Source organism: Scomber japonicus, chromosome 5 (genome assembly GCF_027409825.1).
Source record: "Scomber japonicus isolate fScoJap1 chromosome 5, fScoJap1.pri, whole genome shotgun sequence".
NCBI classification, from domain to species: Eukaryota; Metazoa; Chordata; class Actinopteri; order Scombriformes; family Scombridae; genus Scomber; species Scomber japonicus.
In genome coordinates, this window is record NC_070582.1 from 7,813,377 (window position 1) to 7,834,852 (window position 21,476).

The 21,476-nt window shown below is 38.3% G+C and overlaps 1 protein-coding gene and 1 non-coding gene across 2 annotated transcripts; both read right to left on the reverse strand.

Moving 5' to 3' along the window:
- Positions 1-447: 447 nt before the first annotated feature.
- On the reverse strand, positions 448-8,130 carry rpl27a (ribosomal protein L27a). The gene is made up of 6 exons (XM_053319493.1): positions 8,103-8,130; positions 4,315-4,418; positions 3,643-3,706; positions 3,477-3,552; positions 1,436-1,610; positions 448-621 (listed from the first exon to the last, which is right to left on the reverse strand). Exons 1-6 carry the CDS (start codon positions 8,128-8,130, stop codon positions 493-495), a joined length of 576 nt encoding a protein of 191 aa, XP_053175468.1. The 3' UTR covers positions 448-492.
- LOC128359585 (small nucleolar RNA SNORA3/SNORA45 family) lies at positions 1,981-2,110 on the reverse strand. Its single transcript, XR_008321459.1, has one exon. It is a non-coding gene; the product is annotated as a small nucleolar RNA SNORA3/SNORA45 family (small nucleolar RNA).
- Positions 8,131-21,476: the final 13,346 nt, after the last annotated feature.

A 21,476-nucleotide genomic window follows, 5' to 3' on the forward strand; every position in this document is an offset into this window, starting at 1 on the left:
CAACACTTTACAAAGGCTTCCTTAAAAAAAAACTAGCCTTGATTATTGAGGGTCCCATCAGGGTACATCATTATCAGGTTTCTTCAGAGTGAAGTTTTTATCAGTTAAGTTTTAACCTTGACTCATTGACACTGAAATGTAAAACTGGTCCCCACAAATATTCAACATTTTCTGTGGGAAACAGTGTAACCAAGCAGCTGCTCTATATATTTAAGCTTAAATGATCCAAAGTAGAACCGCAACTCTGTTCTGCATAAAAATTAACTTTTACCAGTGTCTAACTATGCTTTCCACATTTTATCAAAGCATAACCTGTAATGACACCAATGTTACATTTGCATCTTACTTGGAAATTTGGAACTAAGTACTGACATTTCTTGGGTGTCAATACAATACCATAACAGCACCACAGATATTCAGTTAAAATCAGGCATGACAAACTCTTGCTTCCCATTTATACAGTTTATTTCTGAAAAAACAATGACAGGAGCATTATGCCATCAGCACGCAGGCTCCCCCCACTGCCTTGATTTTCTCCTCGGCCCGTCGGCTGAAGAACTTGGCCTTGACGATCACAGGCTGCTTGGGCAGTTTGCCTTTGCCCAGAACTTTGTAGTAGCCCTGTGAAGTAAAAAAAAAACAAGACATTAATGCTACGGCAAAGAACAAAATACTAAATGAGAGAACACCAGTAAAAAAAAAAAAAAAAAAAAACACAAACACACAAGGACCAAACAATGAAAACCTCAAATTGCTGAAATAAAAATAAAAATACAAAACGTGTCAGTTTCAACAAATTTACCACCAGATTATCAGTGTTACTAAAGTTAAAAGTCAAGCAAGGATAGTATGTGGCAAGCTAGACGAACCTCAAATAGAAAGGACACTTTAAGGGTGAAAAGTTCAGGTATTCCTCTGTATGCATTTGAGACATTACTACTAATGAGTGGGAACTTGGAATAGGTGGGCTAACTATTCTCTAGTAAAGTAAAAATACAACTTAAAGCAACCAAAAAAATGTCATTAACACCTTTTAGCAAGTTTGACAAAAATATACCCATGAATCAATCTTTGCTTTGTTTGGTAAGGGTTTATTAATTGAGGTTAATGTTTTTCTTTTCATATCTTCCATAACAATTGTAGATTGTCAGACAGAGAGATCAGTGAAGAGGCTGATGCAAAGAAAAGGCAGCAGTGTGCATGTTGTAGAATAGCTCAGACTGGAAACAGGTAGCTTACTTTTACTCTGGGTTATAGGGTTTCCTCAAAATGTGAACATGGTCCTATCCTTAAATATTACTGCAGTGCAGCCAAATGTTTGGCAAATTGTTACATGCAGAGTGTAGTTTCACAAACTCCATCTATCCCTTTATTTATTGGTGATGAAGACTGGAGACAAAAAGCCAGATAGTGAAAAATATCGATGAAAACTTACAGCGCGCACGGCATCAATGATGGGGGCGGGTCCTTCGGGCTTCTTGCCGTAGTTGAGCCTGGTCTGCTCGCTCACCAGAGTCCACAGCTTGTCCAGGTTGATGGTGGGGCAGTGGGTGGTGTTTCTCTTCAGATGGTAATGTCTCATACCCACCTTACCAAAGTACCCAGGATGGCTGGAGACGACACACAGAGAGGGCAGATGTTAAACTCGATGCAAGATCAGCATGTTCTAGTGTTATTCTGAGTTGTAATGGAACCATAATTAACTGAGCCCCTAATAACTACATTTTGCTCATTCTAAGTTCAAACAAACATTTTTATCTAAACCACAGAAGTCTGACATTAATGCATTAATCCCTGTACCTTTTTCCATTATTGATTCTTTCAGGTCACATTATTCTACAGAGTTTAAGACATTTGTTTAAACAGCACCGTCACCTTTCAAAGTGTGCTCTACATTTCTACAAACACATTCCCATTTTGATTTAATGTGAGCGCACACTGAGCCGTTGACCGTAGTGATTGACCGAGCTATAATAAATATTGTGTAACTGCCCATGTGGGTGACTGAACTACAAGAGATGCAGTCGGTGAATAGGACCAGTATTTACTCTAAGAGGACTCTAGCACACCAAGACAATGATATGTGTCAAGATGAGACTCTAGTCTCTACAACATGAACCAAACTTCTGACTCAGCAGCAGAAATACACCAAAACACTACAGAGGTGAAAGCCCACAGGTACCAGACCTCACATTTACCCAGAAACAGGAAAAACTCTGACCAAAGTATAAACAACTAAGAAATACATTTAAGACACATTTCCATCCCGAGTGTCACATAGTAGGGATGTGCCTGTGCCTCATCGCAGCTATATAGCACGGTGGTGAAATATTCTGATAGTATCAATACTGCCAAATGTTTCCATCATTTCTGTGATTATTGTTTTCAGAGGACATTAAACACACAATGCTCCTTTTTTCTCTAGAAAAACTGGCCCGTAAGAGCTCAGTATAACTGCTGTGGTAATTTAATGATTAGTCTGCCATTTAAAAATGAATTGAACATTTAATACCAGAATTCAATTGAATGAGAAACTTCCAGTATTTTAAGCAATTTGCAGTTAACTGTCTCAAACATTGAACCTACTAATTTACAGTGTTTAACAAAGCTGCAACATACAGACCAGAACAAAATCCCAGGTGATCATAGTGTCAGTTAATTTACTAATTTTAACACCAATAGTAGGATTTCAGGAAATATGAATGATTGTCATGATACATTTTTAACCTCAGATAACCATAATGTGAACACTTGACACCAGCACATTCCTAACACATATACAGGTATGAGGAAAAGGTTCATGTTAGCCCCAGTTTGTGCCTCTCAGCATACATTCAGATCAAAGAGGTAACCATCAGTTCCTCCAGAAGATAATTAACAAGCAGTTAAAAAGGTAGTTGTATTTTTCTTACGGTGTACAGATACTTGTATTTATCCTAACTTTCTATTTATGATTGTTATGCACAACAACACCAAGGCAAAATATGTGTATGTGCAAAATTGCTGAAAATAAATCAGACTGTGATCAGTGTTGGAAAAGGCAAAAAGTTTGTTAACACCTTTAAGAGTGTTTCCAGCTTCCTCTTAGAAACATCTGGCTAAGAGATTTCGGTCCCCTGCACTTTAAAAGACAATTTAACTTGCAAATTGTGACTATTTCATGCCCTCATATCTTTGTTTTGATACAGAAAAAAGAGGGACAATTTGAGAAACAGGTAAAAAAAACCCTCTTATGATTAATCAAGTGAAATATTTAATCATCTACATGGTCAGAAGAGTATTTTAGTGTTCTGGAAAAACATTTAGAGCAGCTTTAAGTCTTTTAAAATAACCATATGGACAGATTCATTGACTATCTTACAGAGAAACTTGATGGTTACCTCTGTGATGAATGTATGCAGATATAAGAGAGGCACAGACTGTAGTCAGTAGTTCATGTGAACACCTGAGATCAGATTCATTCATGCACTACTCACTATTTGTCGAAGTTGATCCTGTGGTGATGCATACCACCAGCATTACCACGACCTCCAGGATGCTTTCTGTGTTTGCCTGTAGAGGAGAATAAAAATCACATTAAGCCTCAAAACTTCCACATGAGCTACAATCAACATGAAAGTGACATACAGGTAAGTTACTCACCAATGCGACCATGTCCGTGGCTGACATGTCCTCGGAGCTTCCTGGTCTTGGTCTTCTTGGTTGGCTGTCAAAGAATTAAAAGGTTAATTATCTATAATATGCTGCGAGTGTATAGGTCTGAAACATAGCTCATGAATCTGGCTAACTAACCACATTAATCAAGAAACACCTGCTTATGTATATGGACAGATATCGACTATGAATTTGCATTAAATCAGACATTAAAAGCAAGTTTTCCACCTTAAAAACGAGCTCATATCTCCATCTAACTTACATGCTGCCTAGCATCTGGGCAAGCTAATGCTAACTCACCAGTTTTTACAGGCAGACGTAACAATTTAACAGGACATTTCTATACACTTTCAAATTTTTAATAGCCACCACCATTTTCACACGTGTGACAAACATGATAAAGGTTTTATATACGCGGTTAAAACAAACTAAACTACACAGTAAGCACCGGTATGTCTGCTGCTGCCGGAGGCCCCTGCTACTGCCTCACTAAATATACATTATGTTTAAATAAACCATGGTAATAACAGCCGCTCATTGACCGAGGAAGATTATTATACTATAATCCGCCATCGGATGGTGATTTTCTGTACGAACAAACACGGATGGCCACAGATTTGAGTTAATTTGTCGGAGCAGGGAGTTCGTGAAGGCACCTACCATCTTGGAGGCTAGTTGAAAGAGGAACGGGATTTGGAAAACTCGCGGTTTTGTGCGAGATTTCTTGCCTCGTTGATGTTGCTGATAACAAAGTGCAGAGACTCCTAGTGGTGGGAGTGAGGTAATGCTGTGTCTCTGCTGACAACAAAGTGGAGAGACCCCTAGTGGTGGGAGTGAGGTAATGCTTTATCTCAGTTATTATTATACATGAGAGGAAGAAAAGGAGTAGGAGATTCCTGCAACAAGATATATAAAAGGAACCTAGATCTTTTTTATTTTTTTTATTGCAAAATGCAAAATACAAGTAGGCTACAATAAGCACATTCAATTACAACCATTATGCCATTCAGGACTGAGGATAGTGTCCCATGTATAAGGTATACTCAAAAATAAACTATAACAGAACAACAATAGGAAAATAAAATTTAATGAATTAAATTGTTACATATTCTTTCAGGGGATCAAACAAAAGTAAGAGCTGATAAATATTCACATAGCATTAGGGCTTTCTACATTTTCATAAGTTTTAATGAATCAAAATAAAGGTGCAGCTCAAAAGGAACCTATATCTTGTGTCTTTCCTCTCTTTGCTGTTAACAAAGTGCAGAGACCTAGTGGTGGGGGTTAGTTAATACTGTGTCTCAGTATGTAGTATTATAAATGAGAGGGGGATCCTGAAATACTTAATAAAATATATTAAATCAAACTATATCTTGTGTCTTAACTCTCTCTGTTCAAATATCTGGTTGAGATCTAGTAACTTCAAAGAGCAGAGCATATAATTTCATCTTTATTTTACCTGATAATGAGTTTATGAAGTTGATTGAGAAACAGCACAATAAGAACAACACATAGACACAGATTGTTATATGCTCTTTGACCTCAATTTGAAATCTATATATGTGGAGATGTTTTTAATAATGTATTTAAAAGTGAGCAGTGTTAATTATACACAGTAAAGCCACCTATATTTCATCAAATTAAATGGTTAATGTACTTAAGTAACAATTTTCTAGTCTTTTGACCACTCAGTATGTATTATTATAAATGGGAGGAAAAAGGGGTAGTCTGGCTTTTCTAATTTGGCTGATTATCTATGATTTCATAAACGCTTGGCAGTTTTGTTTGATTGTGTTTTCCCTCTTGTCTGCCTTAGACAGAATATAATAGAATATAAGAGAACAAAGCTTTATAGTCCACCAATTTGTCTTCAACTCACCAAACACATGAGAAAACATAAAAGCAGATATAGCCTACAACATCAAAGGTCTCATTACACTTTAAAAACAGATCATATCTGTAGCTTGGATCTTATTAGTCACTTACATGCGTTGTGTTATGTAATGTATCAAGGTTCAAGGTTCAAGGTGTCTATATTATCCCAGAGAGGCCATTTGGCCAGCCAGCAGCCTGCTCTTTGACCCCTGCTTGAAATGTTAAGATGTTGTTAATAAAGTATTTAAAAGTGATGGATGTCAGAAATGGATGAATCTGTGTTATTTATACACACAGTAAAGCCACCTACATTTCATCAAATTAAATGGTTAATGTACTATGTAGCACTTTTCTAGTATTTTGACCACTCAAAAAGCTTTTACACAGCATGTCACATTCACACACACACACATACACTGATGGAAAGGGCTACCAACCTGCTCATCAGGAGGAATCTAACCTTCACTCACACTTGGTGCAGCTATCTGGAGCAATTTGGGGTTAAGTAAAGGACACTTCAACATATGGACTGGAGGAGCCGGGAATCGAACCTTAAATCTTCCAGTTGGTGGACAACCGCTTGACCTCTGGAGGCACAGATTGACTCACATCCCACCAACATATTTAACATACAAGGATTTATGACTGGGGCCTCTGGGAACCCCGAGAATAAACTACTGTAAGAAGCAACCGACATAGCAAAATGTTAACTTATTTCTTGTCAAAACATATTAGTTAGATAATTAACATCCTCTGAAAAAAATACATCATTATTATTTTAGGGTTAGGGTTAACCCTTTCCCAGTACACTCCTGGGAAGAGCAGTATTTAAGGTCATCGACAGAGCACGGGGAAATCTGTGTCTGCCTCCTACAAAATGACTGACAGAGTACTCCTAGCCTCTGTGATAGTATGTGTTACATTAAACTCAGTAAATTGTTCCACCTATTAAATCTGTATAGGTGGAATTGGTTGCATTATACATTAGTATTTTTAAAAAGCATAAATTACAACAGAAAAACAGTGATAGAAAGTCATTAGGAGCAAATTCATTGACAAAGTCGTGAAAAATTAGAATGCTAGAATAAAGCACCTGTAAGATATGATATGAATATAATATATAGATAGATTAATATTAAGATATTTATTCAAGCAGTGTGTATATGTTGCATCCATACACAGTTAAACATATTCAAACCTCATTTTCCTCATCATAAACTTAAATCCATAGCACTTAAACACAACAAACCAACACCTATATTCTTACGAATCCACATGCAGTGATATATATGATAAAGACATCACTGTAGAGTCAAACCTCACTGAAATAGTATCTATACCTGTCTAACTCAAACATACAGTAGAAACCAGGTCAGCTGTGAAAAAACCAGTTGGATGTGTTGATTTTTCTGCATCAGCTGGTTATATCATTGTTATCTTGACATATTTATGTCTCCGTTGAGCTTTGTATAGGAGTGACGCCCCATTCTGACAGTCAGTGATGATTTATACAGAATTAAACATTGTAACTCACCAGTCAGCTGTTTATATTTGGCCAGATTCATGGGAGTGAACTTGTTTGATGAGATCTCGCCATCACCAAATATTTTATGGCCCTTTGTATCTGACTTCATTACATGAAGCCTGTAAGTGAAGAGTTTAGAAATGTAGAAATGACTGAATTCCATCTGAATGTCCGACTGTATATTATATGGTTCTTGCTTTTGATGACGTCCACTCCAGTACTAAAAAGTATTTTATCTGAATACATAGATTTCTCAACATTATAATAGCTTTTCATGCAAGAAATCAGCTTAATGAGTTTTTGTAATCTAAAGATATCATTACTCTTAACATTTGTATTGCTCTAAAAAGAGAGTTCATTCAGTTATTTCTGAAAATTACTCAGCAGCTCCCATACACACGTCCACGGGAGACCACTGTATGGAAAACAAAGTTTAAATAAATGCATTTTTAAAGAGAATAATCTGTTTTTGCACAGTTTATGGAAGTGTTGTACATTATTTTTGTAGGATTACTTCACCTGACAAACAGTAATCTTCTTGAACAATCGTTCTTATAGTTGTATTTTAGCACTGTGGGGTTGAAGTATGAGTGTAGTCATCATTGGAGGATTTCCACAGCTGATGCAACACATTCAATAACCAACTGAACAGCCATTTACTGAGCAATGCGAGGGAGGATTTCTACATACACTAATTAATGTTTTTTGACAGCAGTTAGATAAAAACAAGGTTGAACTGGGATATATTTTACAGAGATGATAAGCTCACAGTGGGCAGAGAGGTTGGCATGCACACACGATAACATGAATAACATACGTCTTAAGTAAGTCTTAAGTTCTATTTAATGGGGTGTAGTAATCTGATTACTATTAATATGATAACAAGAAGGCTGTATGACTGACAATAGAAAACAGATCATGAACTTTGACATATTGGAGCGGAATGTGTGGGTTTTTTTTTTTTTTTTACAACATGGGGTTCAACATCAGGTCGCAGTCGTATATCAGACAAAGTTGATTTACATAGGTCTGTTATTCAAAACCTTACCCAACATGACAGCCTGGCACACCGTCATTGGTTAAGATTTCAGGGAGGGGATCTCACTACTTCAAACTGATGTTAAAGAAAAGACAAACGTTTGCAAGTGAGCCTTGACAGGATTCACCAGACTAGTTTTAAATGACTCACTGCAGGATGTTTTTCTACCTTTGATAGGCTGAGTGTTAGATATGTCTCTGTTTATTTTTGTAACATCTCATGCTAAACTCCTAAGGCTCAGGTAAGAAGAACATGATACACTTGCTTGCAGGTACAGTGGTGAAATGTCAGGGGGGCTGAGGTTGGATCAGCAGCTCTCCACCAATCAAATCAGACGTGTCCCCCTTGATACTGGACTAACGGGAAAGTGCCATCTCTGTCATCGTCAGCTCTCACCCACCTGGAGACACGTACACCTGCCTTTCTGAAGCAGATATCTTGTTTTTGTATTTCTCTCCCTCACACTCAGGTAAGGTACACACATGATGCAACTTAGACTTTATTCTTGCCGGATGATAATGCGCATTTGTTATGAACATCAATGCTTTTTTTGTTTGTGCATGTTATCATTACACATTTGACTTGGGTGTTGCTATTGGTCTTGAGGGAATGGAGCAATCTGAGCATGTGATCTTAAAATGTTAATTCAACCGCTTCTTTGGTGGTTTCCTGTTTGTTTTGATGTGTTTATTTCAATATCAACACTCAGCACACAGGAGATTTCAAACTAGCAGCTTCTTCTGTGTTTTTCTTATGTTTTTTTTTTTTTGACCCCAAGAGCCCCTATCTCCTGGATATGGCGCATTTGCCTCACAGATGCCATGACAACTTTCCCCAAAGGCGGGCTGCTCTGTTGCCACTGGAAGCCGAGTGTAGATTACAGTTGGCACTGGAGGCCATGCCATCAGAGACTGGTTCAAATCCAGCATCCACAGCAGAGGAGCCAAAACTCCCAGCAGAACATGTAATACAGACACACAGGCAGTGTTTTTGAAAAAAAAAGTAATGAAAAAGAAAGAGAGAGGAGTTTTTTAAAGATTTGATTTAATTATTGGTGTGATTCTGTTCTTGAATAGCTCAGCAGTACTGGGTTCTGTGGGATGGAAAAGGAGCCAAACTGGTCCTGCAATGGAAAAACCACCTCAGCCTCTCCTTCATGTGAAAAACAACAACGTCCTGATGAAAGTGTTGCAGCTTTACTGAAGAGAATAAGGTGATAAGACAAGACAAACAGATGGTGCATGTTGGATGATACTAATCTGAACATTTGTAAAACATTTCTTAATTGGCCATAAATGATCAAAGAGAGACAGATACTACAATCAGAAGCGTGGACTCAAGTCACATGACCTGGACTCGAGTCATGAATGTGATGGTCCGCCTTCAGCCTTTTGACTGAGCTATCACATCTCACTCATCACATTTGGAGTCATTAAGCAACTATTTAATTTTTTTAATTTACTGAATAGTTGATTAATGTGTTAGTTGACTGATAATTGAAAGTTATTTTTACTCAAAAAATACCTAAAAAAAATCAATTTAATTGTTATGAAGTTTATAAAAGCATTCATTTTATTTGTATTTACTATTCTAACTGCGAGTTTATTCATTGTTCTTAATGTGCATTCAATTTTGTGAGCGATTGATAATTATTTGTTAAGTTGAAACAAAAAGTTTAGGATTTGGACTAATATGAGACGTCATAAACAAAACCGGAGATTCTTCTGCTTACAAGAAGTCAGTCTTTACCTGTTTCCACAGGATTCACCCAGAGGCCCAGAGGATTCTGGGTAATTCCTGCATAGCTGTAGTGAGCCTGGAGCGTCTGAACTTCCAGTCTGTGTCCTTATCAGCCCTGCAGCCGGTGGTGTCTCTGGTACGACTGCCGCCATCATGTGCCAAGCTCCACGATGACGTCTGCTGCCTGGATCGCCCTCAGCAGGTAGATAGATAGATAGATAGATAGATAGATAGATAGATAGATAGATAGATAGATAGATAGATAGACAGATAGATAGATAGACAGATAGATAGACAGATAGATAGATAGATAGATAGATAGATAGATAGATAGATAGATAGATAGATAGATAGAGTATCTGTTCTGTGACAAGCAGATCATGGAGGGGATGGAAGATGATTTCTATCAGTTTGTGCAGCATCCTCCTCTTCATCACCACCTCCAGTACATTCAGAGGAGTCACCAGCACGGAGCCAGACTTCCTGATCAGTTTATTCAGCTTGTTAGCGTCCCTGGCTCTGAATCTGCACCCCAGATAGCAGCAAAGAAAATTACACTTGACAAAACAGACTCTTATTGCACACATTAAAGGGCCTAAGCTTCCTCAAGATGTAGAGTCGCCTCTGTCCCTTCCTGTAGTCGGCACTCTGTGTGTTTTCAGTTTAATCTGTTGTCAATATGGACTGCAAGATATTTGGGGTTCATTCATGGAAGGTAAAGATCAGCTTGACTCCTTTTTTGGTTATTTTACTATTTTATTTACTTCTGTGTCTCCTTGTTTTCTCTCACAGAATGGATTCAGTCACAGTGAGGCAGACATTGTGGAGATTGAAGAGGAGACACCTCAGTCTGACCCAGCAGAGTCTTCAGATCTCGCCTGTCAGCCAGATGCAACAGAAACATCCTGGACTGAGCCGTACTGTCCTGACAGCTCCCCGTATACAGAACCAGAGCAAGACTCAGGCTTCGACTGTGACTCTAATCCAGATCAGCCTTATATCCTGTTTGATTCTGGATCAGAAGAATGGGACCCAGATCTGGACCCGGACCAGGACCCAGATCTGGACCCGGAACAGGACCCAGACCCGGACCCGGACGAGAACACTGACTCAGAAACATTTTATTTGGATCCAGACCCGGAGCCGACCATGGTGATCGAACTGGATCCAGAACCAGAAGCAGATCAGGATGAGACACTGCAGCTGGAGGAAGAACCTGAACCTGAAGTAAAGTGTGAAGCGGATGTAGTTCAAATGAACAATAGTGAAGATCAAAGGGAACGAAGCTGTTCACCGACCCAGGAAGTGACCAACTCATCTGTCCAGGAACCTGAAACTGAAGCTGTGAGCGAGGAGATGGAGAGTGAAGATTTCTGCGCTGTGTGTCTGAACGGAGGAGACCTGCTCTGCTGCGACCGCTGTCCTAAAGTTTACCATCTGATCTGTCATGTACCTCCACTCATCAGCTTCCCACTGTGAGTATGAACACACACAGCCTTCATCAGCTATACACACACTTTTACGCACTTGTCACACTTTTTGGTCGTTTTATGGATTGATTACAATAAAAATATAAAACAGTTCCAGTCTTATCCTCGGAATAACAAATGCTGAAATGCTACAAGTGTATCTCACATGCACTTTTTCATGTCCAAACTGTGATTAAGAGGCCCTGTGCTGTATGTCCTGCAGAGGTGACTGGGTGTGTACGCTGTGCAGAACTGACCACGAGCCTGTGGAGGCCTACGACTGTGAGAACATGCACTCCTGCGGGGGATTCAAAGCTCCGTACACACTGTCCAACCAGGACCAGAGGGTGGGCAGTTGTTTTTTTTTTAACAAAAGAGAAATGTGCAGAAGGAGTCAATAAAACCCATAAGGCCTAGTCAGGTGGATCTTCTATGGTCAGACATACAACATAAAAAGTTAAGAGTAAAGAAATACAGACAAATACATACAAAAGCTGAACAAAAACATAAGGTGTTACAAGTGTAACAAGAAAGGTGACATATTACCAATGAAGTTGCATACCATTCATTAATTGGTTTCTGTACTCATGTGGGGGAATGTCACTAATAATATGCTTTTTATCTTCTCAAAACTATCACCAACGTGCAGCCATTTCTCTCTCTGGGTGTAACAGAGAGATTAATGCACACTTTTGTATCCAGCAGGCTGCACTGTAGTAATAATCTCTTATCTAGTCTACCCAAATGAACACAAGAAGGATAAAATATAACATCAGTGGTTACAGAGCTGAGTAGATTTTAGTGAACTATTTAATTTGGCTTTACAAGGACTGAAGCAGCTGCAGCTCTTCATGTCATCAGGTGGAGGATCCTTTTACATTGTGGCACAGAAAATACTGACTGTCCAAATGCAGTGTGACAATGTGTTACGGCACTATCTCGTATAGATGATAATCTGGAGGAGCAATAACTGTTGTAGATTTACCTAGTGTCAACCAAGTTTTATGGGTGGAAGTTGACCTGGTTTAACCTTTGTGTCGTCCTCCCAGGTCAAATTGACCCCGTCTGTTTTGACTGTTCCTTCTTTCCTCCCTTCCTTCCTTCTGTCCTTCCTCCCTTCCTTCTTTCTGTCCTTCCTCCCTCCTTCTCTCTGTCTTTCCTTCCTCTCTCTTTCCTCCCTCCCTTCTGTCCTTCCTTCCTTCCTTCCTTCCTTCTTTCCTCTGTCTTTCTTTCCTTCCTCCCTTCCTCTTTTCCTTTCTCCCTCCCTCCTTCCCTCCTTCCTTCCTTCTTTCCTCCGTCCTTCCTTCCTTTGCTCCCTTCCTTGATCCCTCCTTTCCTTCCTTCCTTCCTTCTTCCCGCCTTCCTCCCCTCCTTCCTTCTTTCCTCCCTTCCATCCTTCCTTCTTCCCTCCCTTCCTTCCTTCCTCCCTCCCTTCCTTCCTTGACTCAAGGACAACAGGAGGGTTAAGTTTATGTGTGTGATTATGTGTGTAATTGTGTGTAATTGTGTATGTGTTCTTCCTCCTGCAGAGATGTGAGAAGCTGACTCTGCTGTTGTACTGTCACCTGCTCAGCGCTCCGTTCCACGAGCCCGTCAGCCGTCTGGTGAGTCCTGCAGGTTCACACTCACAATCTGTGCTGCAACATGTTTGTTTTACAGAAATCACATCGAATGATAAATCAGCTGTGGCAGTGAGAAATAACAAATAAGTACAAAGAGTACAAACACAGGCAGCAGTATTAGTCATCAGTCACTTTGTTATTTTAATATCAAAAACCACTCAAGACTCACCTTTCAAAGAGCTTCTGTTCATGTTTGATTTGATGTCCCCTGCTGCTTAATGTATTCAGTGCACTCTCTCTGTGTGTGTTTTCAATGTTGTTTTTTCTTTTTCTGTATAAAGCTTCTTAGAGTATGTTGAAAAGTGCTCTGTAAAAAAAGCATTATAATCATAAAATACATAAAAAATACAACCACTAGTCACTTTATTGCAGCATTAATTGATTTTATTCCTTTTCTTATATTATTCTTATATTTAATATGAACAATACACAAACACATTTATTGTATCAGACAGAGCTAAAAACAAATTTAGTCCCTGGGCAAAGAAACTTATTCATATCAACTATTGATTAATCAAATATTCAGTCATTTGACAAATTGATTAATCCATCAGAATGTAATAATCTGACGTATTGTCTGTTTGTCTGCTGGTCTGAGATGCCAAACGTACTTTTCCCAAACTTATGAACACAAAAGTACAAATGAACTCCAAAGCACTTTGTTTTGAAACAATTAAAATGCCTTTATTGTCACGGCATGGTCACATTAGACTTTTAGGGAGATCTCATGAAACAGCTGACCCTTTTCTAGTGGTTCTCCCACCAATAGGAGTCCTTCACTTGGTGTTTTGGTCTAGAGAGCATATAGACACATACAAACTCCAGCAGATGATGTCATTTTGGCCCACAATCTTAAACCTGTGCAATTAGCTGTAATCATAACATTTAGGATCTAATACGTTTGGCAGGAAAGTCATTCCAAATCAAAAGACTCAAGTTCAAATGTCTGCATTCAACATTACAAATAATTTTGAACATTCAACACTTAAACTTAAAATCACAAGGAAAATGGAAAAAGGAAAATGCTTATTTGCAAGCATCAAACTCATTTATCTTTTTAAATACTGATAAATAAAATCCATCACATCTATCCAGCAATAATAAAGGGAAAAGTTAAACTTCTGGCCTCATTTAAAACTCAGCATGTCACGGTTATAACAACACACCTAAGTAGAGAAAACAGTGATCTATAGATGAAATGTTCCACTTCTGTTAAAAACAGTATGACAGCATTCTCCACTGCAGTGATCTAATGTCGGTAAATGTCCTCCAGGCCCAAAACTACTACCAGATCATCAAGAGGCCCATCGACCTTTCGGTGATCCGCAGGAAACTGGACAAGAGCAATACTCTCCACTACTTCACCGCCGAGCAGTTTGTCGATGACGTCCTGCTGATGTTCAAGAACTGTGCCACTTTCAATTACGTACGTCTGTCACAAGAATCCGAGTGGATTTTCCTGCTTAATCTAACTATTGGTGTAATTGAATTATTGCTGAGCTGTATAGCCTCTGGGAATAAGTTCCACATGTAGAAAATGAGGCCATGATATAATTTGCTGATACTTTCTCCTTATATGTGGACTGATCCCATTTGGTCCATCTGCTACTAAGCAAGAGACAGACATGCCTGGCTTGATTTTGATAATGACTAGAAATGGCACTCCATTTAAAGATAATAATTTTAAAACTCCATGAATGCCTTGTTAACAGTCTGATTTTTAAATGCTTAGGGATTATTTTGGCCATGATTGTACCAACATTTGAGAATGTTTACTTGAATGTAGGCATGTGAAATAAAGTCCCTTTATGATGGTGATCTAGCCTGTTTTAAAGGATGGGTTCACATTTTTTTCTGTCTTAAAACAACAGTAAAGAGCCCAAATGAACATTGAAACAGGTTTTTCTTCCTGTTCATGCTGACCATTAGAAGATCCTTTCATAATGTACTTACAATGTAAGTGATGGAGGACAAAATCCACAGTCTCCCTTCTGTGCAAAAATGTATTTAAAAGTTTATCAGAAGCTAATTTGGAGCTTCAGCTGTCTAAATGAGACATATTTCAACATTACAGTCTTTTTGATGCCAAAGTCCTTCTTTTTGTTACTATACTTCCACCACAGCTCAACAGGGAAACACAAAGAGAGAATTTGAGGTTAAAAAGACTGTAAATGTGGCAGATAAACACTTGATAGATAACCATATAACCACCATTTAACACAAGATCACTGTGGATTTTGTCCCCTGTAACATTAAAAGCCCATTTGAAGGGGATCTTTTAATAGTCAGTATGAACAATAGGAATGAGTACAGCGAGGCAAACCTCTTTCTGACTGCTGTTTGAATACAGACCTATCCTCTAAGTCAACTATCCTTGAATTAAACTCATGTGTACATCCGTCTCTCTCCGCTATGCAGCCGGACTCAGAGGTGGGCCAGGCTGGTCGAAACCTGGAGGTGTTTTTCTTAAGCAAACTGAAGGAGATTTTTCCCGACCTGACGTTTCCATTGGCCAGCCAGGACAGAATGGACAGAGCTCGCCTGCAGTGGCTCAACAGGAAGAGGAAGGAAAACTACAGGAAGAAGAGATGCGTGTTTAGGGGCAAAAAATATTATGTGTAACTAGTTTAAAGCTGTTTAATTGATATAAAATACGTAGAAGTGATTCATTCCAAAGCCAGATTTTGACTGTTTTTCAGGAGTTTTCAGGGATTAATAAGGCTGTGAGTCATATTTCAGGTATTGATGCAGAATATTTGGTACACTATCATAAACATCTGGTCAAGTGCACATTAAACATTTCGTATTTCTTTAAGAGAATGGAAATGAGGAACATTTGAAGAAATTCTTTTTATTTTTATAACTTTCCCGTTAACTCCACTGAGTTTCATTCTGGGTGTCAAAACTCATGACAAAGTTGAGTGTATGTAGATATAATATGTAGATATAAAGGGCTCACTCTTTTTTTCTTATTATGTAGCAAAGGCTTTGAAATAGCCTGCTAATTACCTGCCATGCAAAACAATTACTTTAAGAGATACGTGTCTACATTTTTATTACCTCTTCTTTTTTATTAAATCACACTAGAATAATTTGTTAATTTTATTGGTTGTTTGCAAAATTTAAATTTGTCATTTTTTGTAGTAAAGTACTTTGAGCTACACCCAATGTATGGAAAGTGCTTTAAAAATAAAGTTTATTGTGGTTATTGTTACACAAATTACCACCAGGGGGCGTGCTTGTATCTGAGCCTTCACAGTAAAGTTTGATCATTCAGTTAGAGGTTTGAAGTTTTAGTGCATGGAGTCTCTTTTACTTTTACATTTTTCCTCCTTACAGAAGATGTGATGTTTATTCTGTGGTATTTGTAATGACCAAAAAGGACCACAGAGAAGACTATCCATGACAATATGAAGCCACAGCTTGTTTCAGTTCTGTATTGTTTGTGCTCTGTGACTCAGTGGTTTGTCTGTGTGTCTGCTACGGTGGCCCAGAGCTGCCAAATACACTTTGTCTTCAGTAAAATATTTTTTTTATATTTTCTTCTTAAATATTGTTGTGTTTTCAGTTTTATTGTGTTTTATTTGAAAGCTTTTGTGTTTTGCATTGCAGTACCAACATACTTATTGAACTTTTTGGGTGTCTTTGATTGAGGGTTAGGGTTAGAGGCTTGATGGATTGTGGACTCAAGAGTAGATTAGAGGTTTTCAAAGTGGGGGGTGGAAGTGAAAACATATTGCATTAGTTATTATGTTAAGTATTAAAAGGAGATCGTGTAAAATAGTCTAAATGAGTGTGATTTGGTTAAAGAGATGGTTCAGAGCCCACTTTCTCAGAGTAAAAAAAAACAACACCTTTAGACAGGTCTTTTTGATGTATCAAGCTATCTTGGCTCAGTTGTTGAGTGTCAAGAAACATGATCATAATTCCAATGTTATCCATGAATTAAGCAAAACTAAGCTAGTAAACCTGGGCTGAGGGGGCGCTCCTCACTAACTTATCTTCACATTCATTTTCTTCTCATTTTAAGGTATCTCTACTGACGAGCACAGCAGTACATTTATATCTGACACCACATGATCTGGATTTAAAAAAGAAAAAAAAAGAAAAAGGAATTTATACATGGCTACAGCTAGCATTACAAAAATGAAATGAAGCAATTAAATTACTGACAATAAATGACAGTCACGTAACTCAATATGACAGTAATATCCTCCACCAAAGCAGGTTGACACTAACTGGAGTAGAATAAACTTTCTTACTCTTTTCTCCTTAGAGGCCGATGATGTTTAACTTCATCATCCTGTCTGGACTGTAATGCGTCTGCGGGAACACACAGAAACCTGCCAAATGTCTGTCAACCACCAGCGCTGGACAGCATCATCCAGAGCAATATCGTTAAAACACTTACTGACTTAGATGGCTTAGATAGCTTAGATGAAATGCCTAACGTCAATATGAACTATATATCTTGTTAGGAATATGACAAGGAGTCAGTGTGGTGAAGAAAGACATCTATAAGCAGTGTTTTTGTAGACGTTTAAAAAAAAATCCCAAATCTGCTGCAGCGGTTTAGTTGTTTAGTTGTTTTAATCTGGATTTGAAAGGGTTAGGGTTAAGGTTAGGACAGAAACTGTTAATTAGCTTCAACTAACTCCATTATATACAATTAATCTGTTGTATTGCTTGTACAGATGCAACAGTGTTATTGTCCCATATTAAATAAACCAACCAACAAACTAATGAATTAGCAGCATACACAATTAAACTAGACATTTGCTCACTTTCCTGTTCTAACCTGGAAGTTTTCCTGTTATAAAAATATATCAGTTTATCAAATGATGACAAGAAAAACAAGTATTTTAATGAGATAAATGGATATGTCATTAAAACAATTATTCACATTTATTTGACAGTTGATAGCGAATAACAAAAGCAACACAACAACACGTAAAAACAATAGAAAATAAAAAGAGAGGAAATATAAAGAAATAAAAGAAAAGAAAATGATGAATGAATACAAGTAAACCCATAAGATTACGGTGAAGTTAAAACATTTGCAATCAATTAAAACAAGGTCTGTGATAAGACCTTTGAACAGCTGTAGTGGTGGTATATATAATCTCATTTTTACTATTTTGGTTCTGACTAATGGAGTACAGAGCAACAAGCTAATCTGTGATTGAGTACCAATATCATGTGACTTCAGGGTTAAAAGTGATTAAATATAGGGTGGCAGTATCTGTAATAAAGCTTTATTTATGAATTAAAAAAATGTTGATCTCATGTCACTGTCAGCCAACTTTTTGGTATACAGAGTACAGTGTTGGGTGCTGTAGGGATTGTTTCTTCATCAGTTATTTATGGGTTTTTGTTCCTCCCAAAATTTGTATTTTTTCATTTATTGGACAGTTGATAGTGAATACGCTAAGAGGAAACAAGGAGAGAAAAATGGGCATGACATGCTACAAAGATTCCTCACTTGAGTAAAACCAGGATCATTGAGGTAATGTGACATGCACTCCACAAAATGTTTGTTTTAACAAGATACACTATGGCAGCAAATAAAGTTAAAAGCTAATCTATGTGGTCCCTTGGGTTGATTATTTGGTTCATGGCAGTGGGATTAATGCCACAGGAATTCACAGGGATCTAATATCATATAACTCTTACTATTCGAATATCTAAACTGTGTGTCAGATTAATAACTTAAGGAGGACATGTTGCTATCCTCTTCTGTTTTCTTTGGAGGAGCTCTCCGTAGTCTGCTCACTGTGTGCTGCTGGCCTGCTGCTGTCAGTTTTCAATTTCAATTTTCACTTTATCAAGATGATTTCTCTTATTCATGTGTTTCAGGACATTTTGTTCTTCCAAAAATCCAGATCCACCATGATTTGTCAGACAAGAGACAGCGTTAAGTGACCGCTTTGCATAGTTTATTCCATTTGTCCTCTGTAGTTCATACTTTCATACACAAAACGCACTTCTTCTGTAATATAATCTATGAGGAAAGCTGCACCTTGAGTGCTCTTACTTTGTGAACCCATAAAAAGACTTTCCAATGGACAGAATCTGGTCAAACCACTGATAAAACCCACTCTGGTCCAGCCATAAACACTACATGTTGTCTTTGATCTGAGTGTACAGCTATTGAATGAAGACATACAGAGAAAGATGAGAGGGAGCTTTTAAGGCCCAGCAGCCTTGTGGCTAATGTAAGATAGAATAGGGGAAATTGACCGTGAGATGTTATCAAAGGGAGGTTTATTCCCTGCTTGTGTGTTTTAAACCCGCTTTGTTCAGTCCAGTAAACCTCAGTCACATGCCTGCTCTCTTTCTTTCTCCTCTCTCTGCTGTTTTTCCTCATGTTTCTCCCTCTTTTTTTTTTTACCCCTTCTGTGTTGTGATGTGCAGATGTTTCATTTAAGAACATCAAAAGCCCTCCCTCACTCCAGCTGTCTGATCTGGTCTCATGTTGGGTGAATCACTAATGGACACAGAAAAGGAGGAAAAAGGCTCTGTTCCTCTGACTGCACAGGCGAATGTCTTCTTTTGAGATAAGACCTATATTTAATGTTTAGACCAAACTCAAGAGCGTGCATTAACCACGATTAGACCCCCACATTTTTCATCCATCTCAGAGTAGCGTCGTCATTTTGGTGCAGTAGTTTTAAGACGTGTACTTATGCCAAAACGCTGCCAGCTAAGATTTGCAGCTCTCTGTGTTATTTAGAGTCATTAAGACTCATTTCCTCACTTACTGTCTAAACACGCATTTCTTAAATTATCGTGCCTGGGAGTGGGATAAGTGAATGATGTTTTACTTGGACGGTGTTAAGAGTGGAGCTGATAGTTTGTTGCAGCCTTCTGGAAAAGTATTTACTACTTTTTTTAGTTTATGACCAAAGCTGATGGAAGGGGATAAGGACTCCGCAAGGATATATTTTAACTTTTTTAACTCTACTTCTGTCCAAAAAAAAAAGAATATAATGTTGCACATCTTTTTTTGGTTCTCACTTGAAAATGTTTGTATGATCAAGACAGATTTGGATGCTTTTGAAGTCATAATCCTCAAAATAGAACATGCTCAAAGATCACAGACACGCCACAAGTCATCACTTTTTTATTGACGCCAGCACTGCTCGGCTTCAGTGCGGCCCTGTATATGTTATGGTGAGTTTGGGTTCTTTGTCAAACCTCCCCAGCCCTCCTCCTGTGCTGTGATTATCTAGTAATCATTACTTCAAAGTGTCTTCTGATTCTGAGCGACTCCAACTTTTGTGTGGCTTGTAACCATAACAACAGTCATAACCGTTAGAAGTGGAGACGGACAAGTGTAAATAAATAAGTCATTTGTTTGGTGTGTCGACCTCTCAACACGTAGCAAACATGATGTCACAGATCGGGCCACTGATGGAGGCTGGCAGCAGCACAGCTGGCAGTGTTCATGAACCAGCTGATGTGGTGAGAAGAATAACGTTATTCCTGCAGATGCATATTCAAGATTCATTCAACCATTTGCAGCCATTTATATCCAAAAAATAAAGCAAATATGATAGTCATGACAAATGAGAACATGTGTTATTCAGTTGTGTGAGAAACAAATAGGCCATTTTTGGCCAGTGTGTGGGCTGGTCTAGACAAAAGTGCAGGGCTGATTTCGCCTAGGTCATCTCTGGACACATGTCAAAAGTAGCACAAATTTGGGAATGACACCGCGGTGAGAGGAAGCAGATGAAGTAGAAGAAGAAGTAGAAATAGAAGAAGAAGAATAAAGTAGAAGAAGTAGAAGTAGAAGTAGAAGATTAAGAAGAAGTAGAAGAAACCATCTCGACCATGGTGTGTGGGCTGATCTAGACAAAAGTCCACAGCTGAATTTGGATACATGTCAAAACTAGCACAAATTTGGGAATGAAACCGCGGAGAGAAGAAGAAGAAGAAGAAGAAGAAGAAGTAGAAGTAGAAGAAAAAATAGGAGTAGGAGTAGGAGAAGTAGAAGTAGAAGTAGAAGAACAAGAATAAATAGAAGTAGAAGTAGAAGTGGAAGTAGAAGACTAAATAGAAGTAGAAGACAAAGAAGAAAATGTACAAGAGTAGAGGTAGAAGTAGAAGACGAAGAAGTACGAGTAGAAAAGGCCATTTGCTGCCAGTGTGTGGGCTGGTCTAGACAAAAGTCCAGGGCTGAATTTTGTCCTTGGTAATCCCTGGAGACATGAAGAAATAGAAGTAGAAGTAGAAGAAGTAGAAGTGGAAGAAGTAGTACACGTAGATGTAGAAGAAGTAGAAGAAGTACAGGTAAAGAAGGAGACATAGAAGAAGTAGATGTAGGAGAAGTAGAAGTGGAAGAAGTAGTAGAAGTAGAAGAAGTTGAAGTACAAGTAGAAATAGTAGTAGTTGTAGAAGAAGCAGAAGATGAAGAAGAAGTAGCAGAAGAAGCAGAAGAAGAAGAAGAAGAAGAAAAAGAAGAACAAGAAGAAGAAGAAGAGATGTTGGCTTGGGGTCAGACAGCCTCTGCCTCTGCACTTCATCAATCCTGCCTGTGCCTGTCTCTC

Coding starts and splice junctions, on each gene's coding strand:
- rpl27a (XM_053319493.1), bottom strand. CDS start 8,130: ATGACGGTGTGCCAGGCTGTCATGTTGG. Junction 4,419..8,102: donor GTGCCAGGCTGTCATGTTGG/GTAAGGTTTTGA, acceptor TCCCACCACTAG/GAGTCTCTGCACTTTGTTAT. Junction 3,553..3,642: donor CCACGGACATGGTCGCATTG/GTGAGTAACTTA, acceptor TCTCCTCTACAG/GCAAACACAGAAAGCATCCT.